The sequence below is a fragment of the Rhinopithecus bieti genome, unplaced genomic scaffold (genome assembly GCF_001698545.2).
Source record: "Rhinopithecus bieti isolate Rb0 unplaced genomic scaffold, ASM169854v2 scaffold_3858, whole genome shotgun sequence".
NCBI classification, from domain to species: domain Eukaryota; kingdom Metazoa; phylum Chordata; class Mammalia; order Primates; family Cercopithecidae; genus Rhinopithecus; species Rhinopithecus bieti.
This window is the reverse complement of record NW_016804227.1, coordinates 697,622-714,721: the sequence shown is the minus strand read 5'-3', so window position 1 is coordinate 714,721 and position 17,100 is coordinate 697,622. Positions and strand designations below refer to the sequence as shown.

Below are 17,100 nucleotides of genomic sequence, written 5' to 3'. Positions count from 1 at the left end.
CCCAGGCTGGAGTGCAGTGGCCGGATCTCAGCTCACTGCAAGCTCCGCCTCCCGGGTTTACGCCATTCTCCTGCCTCAGCCTCCCGAGTAGCTGGGGCTACAGGCGCCCGCCACCTCGCCCGGCTAGTTTTTTGTATTTTTTAGTAGAGATGGGGTTTCACCGTGTTAGCCAGGATAGTCTCGATCTCCTGACCTCGTGATCCGCCCATCTCAGCCTCCCAAAGTGCTAGGATTACAGGCTTGAGCCACCGCGCCCGGCCCTAGTCGTATTTTTTTAAAGTAGAGACAGTTTCACCATGTTGGCCAGGCTGGTCTCGAACTCCTGACCTCAGGTGATCCACCTGCCTTGGCCTCTCCCAAAGTTCTGGGATTACAGGCGTGAGCCACTGTGCCCAGCCATGGATTTCTTGAAAATATAAAAACAGGCTGAACCTATGAAACAACCACACAAAAAAACACAAGAAATGTAACTATAAAATACATAAACATATAATTTTACTTCCAACTAATTTTATTTGTTCTCAGATTTCTGTAACTTAATAAAAATAAATTTGATCTAAACTGAGACGAGTCATGAACATAAGTTTACAGAATCTCACCATATCATGCTCCCTTAATCAACGTATTAGAATTTCTACATGGATTTAAATCAAGGTACAACCATTTCTCTATTTTAAGCCATCCTAATGTATCTATTTATTATCCAGAATTTCTTGAAAACATAGTAAACATTCTTAGAAATATTTAAGGAAAAAAATGACAAATTATACAATGTCAATTCTGTAAGTTACTGTAAATTTTAGGAGACACTAAAGACTCTCATTTACACAAAATACACACACAAAGCTGCTACTGATGACTTACAGTGCAGACTCCATTCGGGTAATGTTCTTTTACGTAAGCTCTCAGAGCAGTTTCTACTGAAGTTCTCCACGATTCAACTGCATTTTCTACTTCACAGGGTCTTGGATCAGTTGCCTCCTTTCTTAAGTGATCAAATTTAAAACAGATTCTGTTCTTTGGATCCAAAAACTTTCCATTTCCCAAGTCGCCATGTTCTGTTATCAATACCTTTGATGATGGAATGAATTTAGAAAAAAAAAAAGGAAAAAAGCAGCATTTCAGTACTAATACATCATAATTACACTTATCTAAGCTTCTTCCTTAAAACTATAAAACAATCCTATTCCAGGCATATATTTTAATCATATGGTATGACTATTAATACTTCAAACGAGTTGACTATCCAGACAATGAGGTTACTCTCATCCAGTGCAGATCAGATTTTCTCCCAATATAACTTCCAACTACTGGTGGAAAAAAAACGCAACCTCTAAAAACACTGTTCAAGTGGGTTTGGTGGGTTTTCTGCTTTGAGAACTCTAACAGGTTACAATGTCTGATATCAGACTCTAGTTCCTCAAAACTACAGAACTTGTGAGAACCTCCAATCAGGCTGGTTACCTGAATGGTTTTGGTCTGGTGCAAATCCTCTTCGGTGTATTCCCCACCTCGCCTCTGGGCCCACAGTCTTACTTACTCTGAAGTATCTGCTTCTTGCTTCTTAAAAACCACATTGACAACTGATTTTAATTGATTTCCAAATATTTAAAAACATAATTCATTTACATAAATTTAAATTATACATCCACAGTGCATAATGTATTATCTGACATTCTGTGCTTTATTTAAAAAATTTCCCCTTTTCCTTCCCTTGCAATTCTTCCAGTCTTTTGACTCCTTAGCTATCTCGGGACTTATCCATCCCTCTGATGTATATCATGCTAACAACACAGGATACACACCTTTCTAAATTTTTTCAGTCATAAAATCTTACAGATAAAGATATACACATGTCTATATTTGCACATACACAGAATTTTTTGGTCATTATTTTACTGCACTTGATCTTAGCCAAAAGGCCGAGAAGCGGTTGGTCATTATTTTATAAGAATGAGATGAAAATGTGTGTGTCTACGTATACACACACACACAAACACACACTCTTCTCTGCATCTGGCTTCTTTCAACATAAATATCCTATGGAAATCCCTCAAAGTCAACTGATATATTTCTCACCATTCTTTTAAATGGCTGCATAATGTCCCATGATGTGATTATAACATAGTTTAGTCTGCCAATCCACTACTGATGTGCCATCTCTTTATTTCTGGGCTGTTTCCTTTTGGGGAAAGGAGGAACACATTAAAAATGGTGAAATAAGACTGGGCATAGTAGCTCATGCCTGTAATCCTAGCGCTTTGGTAGGCCGAGGGGGCAGGATGGCTTCAGCTCAGGAGGTTGAGACCAGCCCAGGAAACACAGTAAGACCTCATCTCTACAAAAAAATTTTTTAAATTAGTCAGTCGTGGTGGCATGCGCCCATAGTCCCAGCTACTCAGCCCAGGAAATTGAGGCTGCAACGAGCTGTGATTGTGTCACTGCACTCCAGCCTGGGTGACAGAGTAGGACCCTGACTCAACAATAACAACAAAAAAGGTGAAATGAGTACTGCTGTACATATATTTTAACATATGGATGTTTCTATTTCCATTGGATACTTTTATTTCTATTGAATAAATTCCCAAGCAGTGGTGGTAGGGACAGCAGGTATTATAATTTTTAATATATACTCCTGTGACAATCCAAATTTCTATACATGTATGAGAGCATGCTTCCATCCATATTACCACCAATGATAGGCATTATAACTGGTTTTTTTAGTCTGATGGGTAGAAAATATATCATTTTAATTCCACTGACTACTGATAGAAATAAGTATGGCTTTTCACATTTGTGGGTCATTTGCTTTTCTGTGAGCAAATATATTAAAATATTTTATCTGGGGTCTTTTCTTATCAATTTATAAGAGTTCTTTAAGATAAGTTTCATTCTACAGTTAAAAACATTAATATATAGTAAAATGTCCATCTTTTATACTTCCTGGGTATCCAGTATTATTTAAGATGGTCTCCCTAGCCCTGTATTGCACATGTAGACTCAGATTTTCTTCTAAAATTTTAGTCATTTTTCACGTTTTTAAACCACCTGAAATCTATTTCTGTATACTGTATGTGACAGAGGTCCAACTTAATTTTCTTCTTGATAGAAACCAGTTATGCCAATATCTGTATAAAATTTTTCGTATATTCTGAGACTAAATTCTGGTTCTCTATGCTGCTCTACTGATTTTTTGTCTACTCTATACACCACCACATTGACGTAACATTGGCTGTAAAACAACTTGTACTATCTGGTAAGGCAATTCTCCCTCACTGTGCTTAATGGTTTTTTCATATATATATGTGTGTGTGTATATATATATATATATGTATATATATATATATATGTATTTCTTGGTTATTTCAAGCATGTGTTTTTTTTCCACATAAACTTTACGAAAATGTTGACCAATTAAAAAAAAACTGATCAGGATTCTAATTCAAATTTCATCAAATTCATATATTACTTTTAAAATAATTTAATTTTTTATCTAAGAATAGAATTTAGAACACCTTTCCATTGGTCAGATCCTGTTTTATGTGTTTCAAGACTATCACATTTTCTTTTTTAAAGTTCAGGGGTACATGTGCAGGTTTATTACACAGGTAAACTTGTGTCATGTGCGTGTTGCACAGATTATTTCATCACCCAGGTATAAAGCCTAGTACCCATTTGTTATTTTTCCTGATCCTCTCCCTCCTCCCACCCTCCACCCTCTGATAGGCCCCAATGTTTTGTTCCCTTCTATGTGTCATGTGTTCTCATCATTATCTCCCACTAATAAGTGAGAACATGTGATATTTGATTTTCTGCTAAGATACTGTGTTAGTCTGCTAAGAATAATAATGGCCTTCAGCTCCATCCATATTCTTGCAAGCGACATAAAGCTTGTTCTTTTTCATGGCTGCACAGTAGTCTATGGTGTATATATGCCACATTTTCTTCACCTAGTCTATCATCACTGATATTTAGATTCCATGTCTTCGCTATTGTGAATAGTGCTGCAATGAACATATGCGAGCATGTTTCTTTATAACAGAATGATTCATAATCCTTTGGGTATATAACCAGTAATGGGATTGCTGGGTCAAACGGTAACTCTGTTTTAGGTCTGTTTTAGGTCCCTGAGGAATTGCCACACTGTCTTCCACAATAGTTGAATATACACTCCCACCAACAGTGTATACGCATTCCTTTTGCTTCGTAACCTCACAAGCATCTGTTATTTTTTGACTTTCTAATAGCAGCCATTCTGACTGGTTTGAAATGGTATCTCATTGTGGTTCTGACTTGCATTTTTCTAATTATCAGTGATGGTGATCTTTTTTTTTTTCATACGCTTGTTTGGCCTCAAGTATGTCTGCTTTGGAAAAGTGTCTGTTCATATCCTTTGCCCACTTTTTAATGGGGTTGTTTTTATCTTTTAAATGTAAGTTCTTTCTAGATGCTGGATTTAAACCTTTGTCAGAGGCATAATTTGCAAAATTTGTCTCCCATTCTGTAGGTTGTCTGTTTACTCTGTTGACAGTATCCTTTGCTGTGCAGAAGTTCTTTAATTAGATCCCATGTGTTAGTTTTTGCTTTTGTTGCTTGAGAAGACCATCACTATTTTCTTCATAATCCTACGCCTTTTTTTGATGAAGCTTATTCCTATAATTTTTACCATTATTTTAAATTGAATTCCCTGTCACACTCTGACCCCCACCATTTCTAGTTTCAGGTCCTTACTTGCTGTAATAAAGGACAACGAATGAGTTTTGTATCCTTACCTTAAGTTCAGACTCTTCCCCAATCTTTATAGTGTTCTAATAGCTTTTTTTTTTTTTTTTGTTGGAAGTGATATTACTAGTGTCTTCTTGGTGTTCCTTAAATATATAAATTTCAGGTCACAAAGAAGTTTTCTTTTATTTTTCCAAATTTTACAGTTTTCAAGTTTTTGTTCGTTACTGCTAACATTCTCCATTTATTTTTTGATAAATTGATAACACTGATAGCAGGCCATTACCTAGTAATTCACATTTTAACTAAATTTTGTTTCAGTGGTTTTTTAGTTTTTATAATTTACTATTAACTTTTTTTGGTTAAGGTCTTCAATATTTTAAGAGGTTTCTTCAGATTCCCTATTTTTTACTAGAATTTTTTGTTTTTTTAATGAGAAAATGGTACTAATTTCTCAAATTCCTTTTACCGGTCTATTGATGACATCATAAGATTTTTCTTTTTTGTTGATATTTATTTAATATGTAAGACCAATCTGTCTTAGTATTCCGGAACCATTTTTTGCATTTCTGTACAAATCTCTTTAGTTTGATATATTATTCTTTGGCATAATTTTTTTCTAAATCCTATTCGTTAGTTATTTTCTTTACTAAAGGTTTAAAATCTACTAGTCCATGTGAAGTTAGTATACTGTTTACCTTCTTTTACTTTTTAGTTTTTAAATATTTAAGATTAAAATATATGCCAGGTCATAGAGTGACTTTTTTGGAGGCTATTCTAGACATTTTAAAAGAACACAGCTAATTTTCTTTTACAGCCAATTTTATGCCCAAAAATAATTGTTAATATAAGGATCGGGCTACAAGATGTTAATAATAGCATTATTTATGTAGTAAAGAAAAAGGGCAAAAAACCCCAAATCTTCCAGGGGGAGGATAAAATAAATTGTTGCAGATTAATACAATGACACTCTACATAGCTTTGTATATACACACACGATATCTATAAATAAGCTTAAAATTTCCCTTCAGTTACAAGCTCCCTTCTAGGGGCTAGTCTTTGCTTGTCCCCGCTACTATGTGACTACATATTACAGAATGAGATAATTCCGAATAAACAGCTTTGACATGCATTAGGGCACTAGAATCTTTACTCTTATGTTCTTTCTTAACCATTTTCCCTTATTTTCTACCTACCAGTTCTTCATTCATAGTGTTTTACATAAGCTGTCCTTCATGCAAGCATGAAATGCATTCAAATAATCACTATTAGAAACTCTAACCAAAAAAATAAAAAAAAAAGCTAGTGACCTTTTGGTGGGCTTTTCTTTAGCTTAGCAAATCTAACTTGTATTTTGGAAAGAAGAGATTTAAAAATTACTAAATGCTAAGTTACCCACATGAAGAACTGTAGAATTCCACAGCAACCAAATTATGATATAAATCTACTAACATATATTCTAGACTTTGGATTAATATAGGATTTTCTTCTCAGAAAAAAATAAGAAAGTAAAATCTTAAATGAATTACATCTGAGTATTTCTAAAAGGGACTTTCTGCTAATAGTATTATTGGTATCAACGAAAGAAAGTAAAACTTCAATTACTTGCCCATAAGTGGTTATGATTAAAATATGAATAATTTTTTATCTTGAAGCATACCACTTCACAGCTCTTGCAGGATACCTTAACGGTTACAAACAAAACAAAGAATAGCTAGCTACTGTGTTTATATGAAACATACCTGATCTTCATAACCTTCAATTTTTACTGGAGTAAACTGGTCCAAGTTATACTGTGCAAATGCACTAAAAAGAAGAAAATGGCAATTACTTAAAATTATATATTTAATGGTTTTTAAAAACAATGGTCAAAAAATTCACCCATCAATAAAGTCTCCTCCTATATTGCACACGGCAAAATAAACAAAATTGTAATTCTCCATTACTGAACTTATACTAACTAAAAATATCGACATGGCTATTTTAAAACTGAACAATGATATCCAGCTTTCAATGTTTAGCAAAATAAAATTAAATCAGCAAATATAACTGGGCTTTTCATTCAAGACCCTGAAAATAAAGGTTACTGATAAGAGATGCATCCAATTATTCAAGTATATATTTACTATACCAGGAAACAGACTAGGTGCTGTGAGAGACGCAAAGAATACTTAGATATATTCTCCAAGAGGCCTACAGGTGAATAAGAGATAATGGATAAACATAACCATAACACAAAGTATAAAGCATAGTAAGAGAATTACCAATGAAGCACTCCAAAGAATGCTTTAAAAAAAAAAAAAGACTACCTTCTGTTGAGGCAACAGTGAGAAGAGAAGAGAATTGGGGTAATTTCTTAATAACTGTGATACTGAAAAACTGACTTGAAAAACTGGATAGGCTCTGGTTTATGGAAATTGGAGGGATGAGCAGAAAAGAGTAGAGGGACCGTATGAGCACAACGCCTGAGAAAATAAGTTAGGTACAACATCACAGAAAGCACCAAGCTCAATGCCTGGCATGCAGCAGGTGTTCAGTTATATTTACTGAAATGAACTCAAAGGCTCTGAATGATGGAATAATTACTTTATTTGGGAGACAGAGCAGTCACAGAAGCTTTTTGAGAAAGGAGAACACAGAAGTACTTCTAAAGATTAATCTGGCAGCAGCGTATACATGATGAATTGGGCAGTGGAGCAACGAGAGCCAGAAAAAGTAGTTAGGCCGTTGCTAAGGTTAAAAACCGCAGAGTGTGAAGTAGGAAATGGTGACGAGATGGATCCAAGAATAAAGCTACTCTCTCTCTACTCTCATAGGAGTAAAGAATAATACATTACCATATATTTGTGTAGAAAAAATTCTCAAGAGTATAAAATATTATCTAAAAATTATATTTTTAAATTAAATCTACAATCTGGGAAATCACTGTCACTTAACAGAAAGGATATTGAGAATTTCCAATCTCAGAAATACATCTCTAAACTTAATCTTCTTGGAAACTTTCCAGATTATTCGGGATGGCCAGGCATCCACTGAATTTTCAGGTATTAGCTCCTGAGTCTCCTTGAGAAAGGAAAGCTTGGTTAAACAAAGCATTATTGATGAGTTAATAGGAGACTAGTAAATGTAAAAACAGCAAAGTAGAATTAAATCATCAGCTGTCTAATCCTTGATACTGCATGCTCAAAAAAGATGACAGTGAATACAGAAGTGTACGAGGGTCAGAAAGAAAAAGAAGCTATGCACTTCTGATTTTCCTAATTCATGAAAACTGTAATTTTCCTAAGAATAAACTCAATACAGCCAGGGCATTATTAATCCTGAAATGATTTATCCAAAAGTATGTTTTAAACTAAGTCTCTTAGCTAAAATTTTGGATTCATTTTCCAATAAGGTCATATTTAAATAAGTTTAAACAGTAATTTGGGCCCAGGCTGGAATGAAAGCCTTTTATTGCCCATGATATAAAAAGCCATCCACCTCTAACTTGGGAGGAGGGGATAGAGGAAGAATAGGAAATCTGAAAAGGAGACAAATAATACGAAATAGGTTAAAATTTTATCTTAAAGGCTCAAAGTAAGTTAAATGGTGACATTACACAGTATAGTGGAAAAGGTACTCATCTAGGAGTGAAACTATCCAGATATTGCTTCAACCCTATCATTAACCAGTACAGGCCACCTCACTTACTGTATAGATATAAAAACAGTAGTTTGGACCAGATAAATTCCAGTCTCTTCAGTTCCTAAAACTCACTTTATGCACCCACTCATCATTCATTCATCCACCCCTCCATCTATGCAAATACTTACTGAGCTCATATTATTACAAGCTAAGCATTCTACTAGACACAGTAAAAACAATGTTCTGCCTGCTCTTGCAGAATTCTGTGGCCCAATCAATTTCTAAGTCACCTGTTACTGTATTTAGATTTTTATACCCTTTCCATCAAGTTGTATCTTATACTTTTCTCCCTGCTCTTCCCTCAGTTTAGCCACATCGTTTCTCTTACTATTAAAATCCTGCTCATTTAAAACATCTCAGAAATCACCTTTAAATAGAAATTAAAATTTTCTTCCTTTGGGTTATAAAGGCCTTTCATATGCCTCTATTGTATTTCATTTCACTTGGTCTGATATTAAACATGTCTGACTCTCCATTGGAAAATCCCTAAGAGGCTTATTTATCTCATCATCACAGCAAAGTCTGGCAATGTCTGTTGAATAAGAAGCTATTTCTGGGTATTTCAAAGTGTTCTTGACTTGACAATACCAACTCTTCAGTATATCTAATTTTACTCTGAAACATACTGAATTGGTACCTTTTTGTAAAGATGTCCCATTACAACCACTCTAAAGAATAATTGTCATGTTTTCCCCCCTACAAAAAAGGTAAGGGGCAAAGAAAAAAAAAAAAAAAGGAGATAAAGCAACAAGGCAAAGGTGGAAGAAAGGAGGAAACGTACATATATGTGGGAAAGATGTATTTGTATAAAAGAAATTCAGTATCAAAAGTGCAAGTGAAAAGAAACAGTCTATAGCCATACACTTACTCTAGTGAAACTGCCACTGGAAAACATTCTAAATGCTTTTATAATGTCTTCTGAGCTTTTGTTATGTAGTTTTGGATGGCCTCAATGATAGGTAACAAATTATTATCTTTTGAGGACAAAAGTAATTCAGAACTAAGTGGGGTGAAGAACAGGGTAACACTACTTTTGCTCAGAAATTATTTCATAGCGAGCACACTGTGAACCACAGTAACAGCATTCTGAAGTCAAGTCAATCAGTGACTTACAGTATATATTCTGTACTTCACAGACACCCAGAGATGTCTACAACATGAACTTAAATGGATAGTTTTGAGAAACTGCATACTACTGAAGTCAATCAAACTCAGTATTTTTTTTTTTTTTTTAACTAGTAGGCAAACATTTGCTGAGATTACAACCACATGCAAAGAAAATCTGAAGTTTCTAGTAAAGGTCTTGATGAGTTTTTTCCTAGGGTCATACTATAAGCATCATATTTTATCACAATTACTGACGTCCTCAAATGCTCATTTGCTTAAAAGAATATCGTGCATTTCCTATTACAATGTACATGAAGTGTGGACCACAGCTGTTCCAGAAATTTGGTTTATAATAAAAGAGAAATGTAGCTCATCTTCACATTTCTCTTACAACAAATACAATTTATTTAAATTAAATCTAACAATCATTAACAGATCAATAATTCTTTGGACAAATAAAAGTCCCATACTTTCACGTATCTTGAGTCAAATGTATAACTATTTCATGCTATTTATGAATAGTACTCTAACTTACCAAGTTTCTCATTTTCTTGACTTAAAACAATCCACTAATTTTGCACCAACATGAAACAACCCACAACTTATTTAACATGGAGACCATAAAGGAAAAGCTTACTTTGAAAGTACTGTTCATAAACGCTGTATGTTTCCTTTGCATCCATAAGACTTTTGTCAACATGTTTTATACAATTATAAAGAAAATTAATCTCACTTTAATAGATAAAAAATTTCAATACGCTTTAAAATATTTAGGAGCAAGCGGTCATTTACTCATAAATTGGTAACTAAAATCAAAAGGATAAACTACACTGATTCCTATGAAGCACTTTAATATAATTAACGGGTGGAAGCAACTCAAGTGTCCATTGGCAGATAAATGGACAAACAAAATGTGCTGTACACATACAATGGAATATTATTCAGCCTAAAAATGAAGGAAATTCTGACACACACTACAACATGGATAAACTTTGAAGACATTAGGCTAAGTAAAATAGGCCAGTCACAAAAGGCAAATACCGTACTATTCCACTCCTAAGAGGTACCTAAGTTGTCAAATTCATAGATAGTTGAATGGTGGTTGCCAGGGGTTTTCAAGTATCAGCTTGAAAAGATGAAAAAAAGTTCTGAAAATGGATGGTGGCTATGATTACACAACAATGTAAATGTATTAAAGCCACTGATCTGTACACTTAATGGGTAAAATAGTATGTTTTATGTGTATTTTTCCACAATTAAAAAACTGCTACAAATAACAGGAATTTTCATCACAAGCAAATGCAGATATGCCTACAAGTCTGTGAACCTCTACCTTCATAAAGGCCATATTATTTATTTTTTAAAGACTTCAAATGTTCAAACAATAAAATGAGAGAAATTTTCACCATCAGTCAGATTTTCTTTTCTTTTTTTTTTTTTTTGAGACGGAGTCTCGCTCTGTCACCAGGTTGGACTGCAGTGGCACCATCTCGGCTCACTGCAACCTCCGCCTCCCAGGTTCAAGTGATTCTCCTGCCTCAGCCTCCCGAGTAGCTGGGACTACAGGCATGAGCCACTGCGCCCAGCTAATTTTTGTATTTTTAATAGAGACAGGATTTCACCATGTTGGTCAGGGTGGTCTCAATCTCTTGACCTCGTGATCCGCCTGCCTTGGTCCCCAAAGTGCTGGGATTACAGGCGTGAGCCACCGTACCCAGCCATTAGTCAGGATTTTACATATTGGGTATTATACTAGGATGGAAAGTAGCTGACTGGATGGATACTAAACTTTCTTTGTAAGAAAGAATGCACTATTTCGTCATTTTCAAATGAGTAGTAGAATCGGTAAGCCTAAAATAAGTCTCTAGACCTTATTTTGGGAGGAGAAATAGGGAGAAAACCAAGTATTTCTCTGAAATTGCAGGATAGCTGTGAAAAGTCATGGCTGGGGTCACTGGTCCAAAGATGATGTATTAAGATTTAGAATTGCCTACTTCCTTAAATCACTCAAAAATTCAGTGTGCATGTATGTGTCAGGTACTATGTTAGGCATTTATGAGTAAATAAACTCCCAACTTTAAAAGCTCTCAAAAGCTATTAGGGTCAAACACAAAATAAAATGCAAAATCTACATAAAAATGGTAGCAACCACAATTTCAAAATAATTTTTTCCAACTTTGCAAATGTCAAAATATAGTATTAACTGAGGGTATAAGCCACGCTAGACACACCGTGAATAATCTCATGTCATAGTTGTACCTCTAAGTCCTTCTGTGATAAAAAATATCTTTCTCCTAGCCTGCCTAGTAGATATATATAAAATCATACACATTTGAAATTGATGTGCAAATATCTATGTCAGAGATTAGTGCTTTAAAAACACTTTTAGGCCAGGTGTGGTGGCTCACGCCTGTCATCCCAGATCTTTGGGAAGCCGAGGCAGGTGGATCACAAGGTCAGGAATTCGATATCAGCCTGGCCAATATGGTTAAAACCCCATCTCTACTAAAAATACAAAAATCAACCAGGTGTGGTGGTGTGTGCCTGTAATCCCAGCTACTTGGGAGGCTGAGGCAGGATAATTGCTTGAACCCGGGAGGCAGAGGTTGCAGTGAGCCGAGATCACACCACTGAACTCCAGCATGGGCGACAGAGTGAGACTCCATCTCAAAACAAAACAAAACAAAACACAAAATACCCCACACACTTTAAAACATCTCTCATTTTCCCATGTCATTTTAGTTAGGTTAGTATAACAAATAATACTTACTGGGCTGCTCCTTCCCTGAGAAGATTGTCATTATTAAGCAGTAACCGAACATCTGCAAAACAATTATTGTGTTATCTACATTATTATTTTTATATGTTTCAAGAATGTAATGAATGCAGATTATTTTGGTGATGTATTAACACCTCCCACCCCAAACACAAGCAAGATCAAAATATCACCCATGACCAAAATACCCAAACACACGTCATAGTATTAAAAAAAAAAAAAAAAAAAGGTTTTGGTTAGTAAATATGAAGGGGAATGAAATACAAATATATATTCCTTTACACCCTTAATAGTCAATGCAGGCAGACTACAATCCAAGCTTGTCCAATCCATGGCCTAAGACAGCTATGAATGTGATCCAACACAAATTCGTAAACTCTAAAACATCGTGGGATTTTTTTTAAGCTCATCAGCTATTGTGAGTTTTAGTGTATTTCTCGTGTAGCCCAAGACAATTCTTCGTCTTCCAATGTGTCCAGAAGATTGGACACCCCTGCTGTATGTAATATATCTCCAAGGAACTAAAGGCGAAATAAGCTACACTGGAAAAACGGTATGTTAAAGTCTGCAGAAAAGATTTAGGATTATTCTTATTTTGAAGGTGACTTCAAAATAATATTTTATTGAAAAAAATCCAAGAACTTTGTAAAACATAAAAGAAAAAAAGTCACATACGGCTCTCACCAAAAAACCAAATTCTTTTCTAGTCTTAGTGTATTTTCTTTCATTATTTTTCCCAAGCACCCGGCTATTTCACTTAGTTGCAATTACAAAGTAAATAATACAATATATCCTAATTTTTCACTAGATGAAAATAACACAACCTAAATATCTTCCATTAAAAAACTGGTTAAATGTAAAAAGATTACAGTTCTTACATAGAGTGTGAAACTAGGCAGCCATGAAAATAATGTACACTTATATTTACCAACAAGGATATACATTTGTAATATAATAGGCAGGAAGAGAAAAATTTAGTATGTATATTATCATATTTATGTATGGTTAAATATACTTGTTAGTTGAGAGATGTTTGAAGTAATTCATTTGAACAATGGGGAACTAGAAGGTAGAATTTTGTGTGATGTTTAGATTCTTTTTTGCACTTTGGAAAGTTTAGAATGACTATGAATCATTTTTACAACGAAGCCACTTCAAAAGAAAAAAACCCACTGCCTATTCACATAACTCACCTCTTTTCAGCAACAAGTCCTTATTTAAAAAACAATATCCTTTGCTAACCACTGAAATACTACTATTTAAATTTTGAAATTAACTGATTTTAAACAATGGATGCTTCTGCCTAAAAAACTATTTTAAAAAATGAGAAATTTATAATTACTGTTATTTTTATCCCACAAAGTGGGAAGTTCTATTTGATAAATATGATTATTTTATTTTCAATAGTTTAAACACAATGAACAGCGATACTGCATGGACAGTATGCCTATTCCAGTTCCAAATGGGTAAATGATTGAAAAATAAGATTTATTTGATCAGTTAGCTCTACTTTGGAAAAAAATAATAAATTCATGCTTTTATCATAAGAAGAGTAGAAGAAATAAAGAAGATAATTTGAATAAAATATTTATCTTAAGAAATCAGGCTGTGGTTCCAAGCCAGGCAATACATAAACCACAGGGTGGAGGGCAGGAGACTTAAGGAATATAGATTTCAGAACCCTAGTCCAGATCTATGACTACATGTTTGAGAATGAAGACCAGAGATCCATGTTTCAGTGATTCTAACAGAGTCAGCCTAGGAAGCAGCATTTGGGAACCATCTAACTATTTTCCCTTCAAATAATTAATTCTTTTCTAAACTCTTTTTTTTTTTTTTTTTTTTGAGACGGAGTCTCGCTCTGTCGCCCAGGCTGCGAGCTGCCAGTGGCCGGATCTCAGCTCGACTGCAAGGCTCCGCCTCCAGGCCTTCACGCCCAATCTCCTGCCTCAGCCCCCGAGTATGGCTGGGGACTACAGGCGCCCGCCCGGCCACCTCGCCCGGCGCTGCGTTTTTTTTTTTTTTGTTTTTGTTATCTTTTAGCTAGAGACGGCGTTCTCACGCTTGTTAGCCTAGGGATGGTCTTGATCTCCTGACCTTGTGACTCACGCGTCTCGCCTGCCCAAAGCTGCCTGGGATTACAGGCCCTTGAGCCACCGCCACCCTGCTCTCTTTTTTTTTTTTTAGACGCGAGCTCACCTGTCACCCAGGCTGGAGGTGCAGTGGGCGTGATCTCAGCTCAATGCAACCTCCACCTCCATTCGGTTTGCCAGCAATCTCCTGCTCTCAGCCTCCTTAGTAGCTAGATTACAGCATGCACCAGCCCACACCGTACTAGTTTTTTTTTTTTTTTTTTTAGAGTAAGGAGACGAGGGGTTTCACCATGTTGGCCCAGCTGGGTTGTTGAACTCCTGACTTCAGGTGATCCACCGGGAATGGTCCCAAAGTGCTGGCCCATTACAGGCGGTGAGCGCCACTGTGGCCCGCCCTTTGTATCCCTTTTATCTAACTCTTAAATATTCTTTCGCCGTTAAAGATTTATTAGATAATCCTGTATCCCCACCACTTCTATTCCATAGCTTACTCTCTACCCAGGCCTATTTAATAGGCTCATATTGAATGCCCAAATTTACTACAACTCAACAGAGAATATATTAATTCAATGTCAATTTCAAATAGACTTAGGAAAGCAATTTCTAGGATGCATACATTCTTTTTTTTTTTTTTTTTTTTTTGAGGCGGAGTCTCGCTCTGTCGCCCGGACTGGAGTGCAGTGGCCGGATCTCAGCTCACTGCAAGCTCCGCCTCCCGGGTTCACGCCATTCTCCTGCCTCAGCCTCCCGAGTAGCCGGGACTACAGGCGCCCACCACCTCGCCCGGCTAGTTTTGTATTTTAGTAGAGACGGGGTTTCACCGTGTTAGCCAGGATGGTCTCGATCTCCTGACCTTGTGATCCGCCTGTCTCGGCCTCCCAAAGTGCTGGGATTACAGGCTTGAGCCACCGCGCCCGGCCAGGATGCATACATTCTTTTAGGACTTTTAACTCAAGGTAAGAAAAGTATGTAGAAAACTTTTCTTAAAATTCTATTTACTCTTGGCTTTGTGAATTGTACAGTTTGGAGGCTACTGACTTTAGTGCAGTCTCACCATTATCAATTTAAGTTACATGCCACTTTTTGACCCTAAGGAGGAAGAGACTATCTTCTTTAATCCGCCAATCATCAAATACATTAATGTATATGTAGGTTACAGAGGTTGAATATTAAAAAAGAAGTTAAATCTTACAGGAAGTAAAAGTACTTCTGCATTCTCTCCAACTCCCCAGTTTACTACATAAGATTTTGTAGTTATATTAAACAGCAGATTTTAATTTCCAGATTTTTTTACAACGTCAATTTTCCATTCTGCCTTCTAAGCACAGCTCAGTGGTTAAATTTTAAAATGCGTAAGAACTGCCATATGTAATTGTAAGCACTAAATCATGTATTATTGTAGTTTGTGGATGACCTCAGGGACTTCTAGGATAATTTTAACTTTATACAACTTTTGCCTCACTTTCTGACTTTCAAAACTAATCTTTCCTGAGGTGAGATTCCATTATATCTTTTTTTTTTTTTGGTAGAGATGGGGGTCTCACTATGTTGCCCAGGCTGGTCGCAAACACCTGGCCTCAAGCAATCCTCCTGCCTCAGCCTCCCAAAGTGTTGGGATTACAGAAGTGAGCCACAGTGCCCAGTCCTGTATCTTATACTAAGAAAAAAAATGATTAAACTTCTTAAAAAACATTTAACTAGTTTACTATGTAGAATGTTTAAAAAACTGAAACTGAAGAGCTCTGTGTAAATTCACTTTTAAGACACGGTAAAGTTCAAATATATATGAAGAAGAAACAACAACACATTTATAGATAGTACTTGAAAGTAATGTATTCTTCTAACAACGTAAGAAGTTTTATAAAGAGATCACTACAGGCCATTTTTCTTTCAAGTATGTTGTTCCTACTGCTGAAGAGCAGCTACTGTTACAGTCTATAGGAACCAGGAGACTTTACAGCAGTTTAAATTTCAGATCTATGGGTGAATAATTATAAAAATGTCTGCCAGTGAAGTTTAAGGTAAGGCCTACTGTGAAGTGATTTACAAGACATAATTTAAATAACAAATTGTTTTCACATGTGCTGTCAGGCTCTATGCAGTATGAAAATGTTTTTTCCCTTTTTCTTTTGGCTGTTCATACTGATCTCACAGGATTTTCTTTAAAAGATATACGAAAATTCTTTTCACAATTCCAAAAAATATATGGTCATGATGAAACATCTGTTGTCTTTTTTTTTTTTTTTTTTGAGATAGGGTCTCGTTTTGTTGCCCAGGCTGGAGTACAACGGGTGTGATCTTGGCTGTCTTAAACCTCCTGGGCTGAAGTGATCCTCCTAACTCAGCCTCTCAAGTAGCTGGGACTACAGGTGCATGCCACCACACCTGGCTAATTTTTTTCTTTTTTTTGGTAGAGACAAGGTTTCATTATACTGCCCACGCTGGTCTCAAACTCCTGGTCTCAAGTGATCTGCCTGCCTCGTCTTCCCAAAGTGCTGGTATTATAGGAGTGAGTCACTGCACCTGGCCTGGTGTCTTTTTAAACTATTTAAGAGCTCTACTGAAGAAATATCTACTACATGTGCTTATAGTTTTACTTAAATAAAACAATTTACCAAAAAGACTCTCCTTTCCCAGAATGAGGATATAGTCTGGTCAGTGATATGAATAAAATTTATTTATTACTTTTAAAAAATTACTTTTAAAAAATTTTAATAA

At 35.7% G+C, this 17,100-nt stretch overlaps 1 protein-coding gene across 2 annotated transcripts in view; it reads right to left on the bottom strand.

Annotated features, from left to right (window-relative positions):
- CAPZA2 (capping actin protein of muscle Z-line subunit alpha 2) overlaps window positions 1-17,100 on the bottom strand; it is a 61,911-nt gene that overhangs the window by 18,790 nt on the left and 26,021 nt on the right. For both annotated transcript variants that reach the window (XM_017867341.1, XM_017867340.1), the window contains exons 3-5: window positions 12,284-12,335; window positions 6,465-6,528; window positions 865-1,071 (exon numbers count right to left, since the gene is read on the bottom strand). In XM_017867341.1, coding sequence (XP_017722830.1) covers window positions 865-1,071; window positions 6,465-6,528; window positions 12,284-12,335 — 323 coding nt within the window. The remainder of the gene's footprint in view (window positions 1-864; window positions 1,072-6,464; window positions 6,529-12,283; window positions 12,336-17,100) is intronic.